Source organism: Odontomachus brunneus, unplaced genomic scaffold (assembly GCF_010583005.1).
Source record: "Odontomachus brunneus isolate Ranch 3 - 2012 unplaced genomic scaffold, Obru_v1 Obru_scaffold_021, whole genome shotgun sequence".
Classification (NCBI taxonomy): Eukaryota; Metazoa; Arthropoda; class Insecta; order Hymenoptera; family Formicidae; genus Odontomachus; species Odontomachus brunneus.
Window position 1 is genome coordinate 457,819 of NW_022639471.1, and position 3,407 is coordinate 461,225.

The 3,407-nt window shown below is 40.3% G+C and overlaps 1 protein-coding gene across 1 annotated transcript in view; it reads left to right on the forward strand.

Moving 5' to 3' along the window:
- LOC116842106 overlaps positions 1 to 3,407 on the forward strand; it is a 31,277-nt gene that overhangs the window by 21,417 nt on the left and 6,453 nt on the right. The window contains exons 9-10 of the mRNA XM_032810829.1: positions 1,845 to 2,260; positions 2,898 to 3,110. Of these exons, the coding sequence (XP_032666720.1) occupies positions 1,845 to 2,260; positions 2,898 to 3,110 (629 nt within the window). The remainder of the gene's footprint in view (positions 1 to 1,844; positions 2,261 to 2,897; positions 3,111 to 3,407) is intronic.

Sequence of the window (3,407 nt, forward strand, 5' to 3'; positions counted from 1 at the left end):
AAAGCTCTCGAGATGTGCTATAAGAATATGCAATGAAAAATGGGGTGTTCCATTTAAAAAAATTAATGTGACCTTGACCTGACCTTCGCTACGCAACCCAAGGTCAAACTGATGTGATCAGTAAATACATCTTTTTAAACGCCACAATTTTTGTCTGAAACATTTTTTTGTAAAACTTATATTTTTCCTGATATTCGGGCGTCCCGGTACTTTCCGAACACCCTGTATATATATAATTTTGTCTTAGAAAAAAAGATATATATATATGTATACATATATTGTTTTAATGACTATAATCAGTATGCTGAATTACGTCGTCTCTAAGTGTTAATGCTATTTTACGAAACTATAAATCTCGTATGAATTTACAGACGCGTTTTGAAAATACGTGTTTTTCAGCCGTGAGTACCGTTACGGTTTTGCAAGCCTTATTTTAAATGATCAAGAACAATCAAAAGCAAAGAGAGAGAAAGAGAGAGGAAGAGAAAGAGAGAGAGAAAGAGAGAGGCAGAAATATGTGTGATAATATACACGGCTCAAGTGACGTAACACTATAAAGCGTCTTTGGTCGCGTTAGAATTTGAAAGAGTACAATCTCTTCGGACATATCTAAGTTGGAAAAGTTTCGAGTCGCGGCATTTTCTCACACTTAGGATTATCGAAAAGCGATTCGTCTCGTTTTCATAGATAGGAGCTGGCTTATGGGAGGTCGAGAGACATCATCGAAAATGCGAAACTTTGATGTTTCCATGAGAAATTCTCCTCGACGGAAGTATACGAATTTGTTAAGCGCGTTATCAGCTTTCAGTTTTCGCGTTAAAGGATAGGGACACGCGTCACGTTTTCGTGAACTCTATTTTCCTTTAATAATATTAGACATATAATCTCGCCATGTACACGTAATCTGTTCTATAATATTATATTATACGACGTAAGACAAGTCACGGAAGCTCACGCTATGTGACGAAAGTGTGTCCTTATCTCGAGACGTTGCGTGCCACGATGGCGCATCGTGCGCGTTATTCCGAGCTTATTTTCTTCGTTCTGCTCTGAGAAATCGCGCGAGGCCTGACCTGTGCGAAATTCACTCCATTCTTCAGAATTAGAAAAAGTAGCAGGGTTCCGTTTACTCGCCAAAGAGTTCTAGAGATCTCTCCAAGGAGCAAACGGAAAATTTCTAACAAATTCCTTCAAATTTTGAGAAGGTGGGATCAATTTCACACAGGTGAAGGCATACCGCGCTTGTACATTGTTTTCTTTTATTTCTCCTCTTCCCTTGTATTTCATTGCTACGAGCGTGTAGTGTATAGCGTGTGCATCTCTCGCGTGGGATGCTGTTTAAATTATGATTATGCGGTTATGTTTTGTACCTTGACCAGGTTGCTCTTTTTTGTTGTCAACAAGTTTTGTTTCCAATCATGTGTTCTGTTTATTTATTACACCTTTCATCCACCCACCTTCCCTTCATGCGCGTTTTTAAGTCACCGTATATATCTTTATGGGAAATCGTCTACTCAAGATATCTTTTATCTTCTAGTACTATATTTCGGTCTCATATTACGTATTTCAAATTACAAATGCAATGCAATTAGTAAACATCAGATGTAATTTGAGATTATTTTCAGTGTAGCTTAATTTGTGTTGACGGTATTTCAGTTAGAAATTATTTCTCCCTTTTTTGCACGTTATTTTGAACGCAAAATTCAGATTAGAAGTAGCTGACAGGGGCTTACTCAACACGATCGTGTGAACTCGTTCTATCATGCCGTGAGAATTCTAAACGCCCTATTTACCTCGACTTATCCGTGGAAGCCGTCCAATTCTCTTGGGATTCGCATGAGCAGGTCTTTCCGAATCTGGCGCCTGACGCACCGCCCGAGGAGGAATTAACCGTACGGGAGAGCAGGTACTGGGGGATACTAAAGAGCGGCCACACGCGCTTCATGACCCCGCTGTGCGAACGGCGTGACGTTCTGACGGCGGCGGACTACCTGATCCTCTTCCAGAACCTGGACGAGCTTCTAAAGCTGTCCGAGGAAATCAGGGACGAGGGCGGCGGCATCGACAGCTATCTCTGCAGAGTTCCTAAAATCACAGCTGCCTACCGAAGATACCTCAGTGGCCTACAACGTGCCTGCTGCCTCTTGGTTGCTCTTAGACGGAACACGTCCTTCGCCAAGTTAGTCTGCGAGCCTGCTGTGCCGCACAAACGCCGCCCCGATCTCACCGGGGTGCTACTTCAACCCTTAGAGCACTACAGGTTGGCACGTTTACGCTAATTGACCGCGTTTTCTATCGAGAAGGAACTACCTAAGTCATTCCTTGATTGATCCTTTTCACGAGAGACGCGATATCAAATATGATAAAATTCGAACTAACTAATAATCGAAAAACTTATTTAAAAAATAATATGATTTCATAAAATTATTGTTTTTCTCTCTTGTTGTCGCCGTAATCGACAATTTTTCGATTATGTTGCAGCTTAAATTTGCAGATGGTGTTATCTTGATAATGACTTCTCGTTAGAGAAATAGCAAACTACTTTAAATCTCCATTCTTAAATTTTGTGAAGAGATATATAACTAAAGATAGAACCACTCGACTCTCTTTTGTAGAAATTTTCATTAATTCTTTAATAATAATAATGAGCAATTTCCTTAGAAACTTTATCGCGTTCAAAAACATTGAATTGCATTTCTTAAATCGTTTTCCACGACTTAAAACTATTATAAAAGCTAAATTAAATCAAGATATACCTTGGAAATCTAGAAATTAGCAGGAGTTTTTGTCGTAGTTAATCGAAGAGAAAGCAATCTCACACGGCACTCATAGCGAAAGCTATGAGAACTCGGAGAAGCGAAAGCCGTACCGTTTTCGTAGTAAATTCGTGTTTACAGAGAGATGACGAGATTGTTGGGTCAGGCGTCCCCACGAAGTTGCCAGCAAGCGAGGGACTTGGCCCATGGCTATAGAGAGGCTACGGCTAACGCGGGTGTCATGGAACCACCACGAGATACCGGAAGGCCACTGTTGAGCCTGCAAGAAGTGGAATCTCGACTGGTGTTCGCGAGATGCAAGCCGTTCACCTTAGCAATGCCGGGGAGACAATGGTGAGCGCCGTCAAAAGCAAACCATAGGAAAAAAGTCCAGTGGCCGGCATTCGTTACAGTGCTCACCAGTTTTCGACACCGTTGCTCGAACCTCATCAAATATCAAGATGTACGCAGATTAACTAATTATTTATTACTTTTTATTTACTATATTTATTTATTTGTTTTCTTTTATATCCCCATACACCTTAACATCCGACAACATCCGACGTAAGAGTGCCGACTACTGGACGTATTTTCCCCTACTTCTCATATATATATATATATATATATATATATATATATATATATATATAT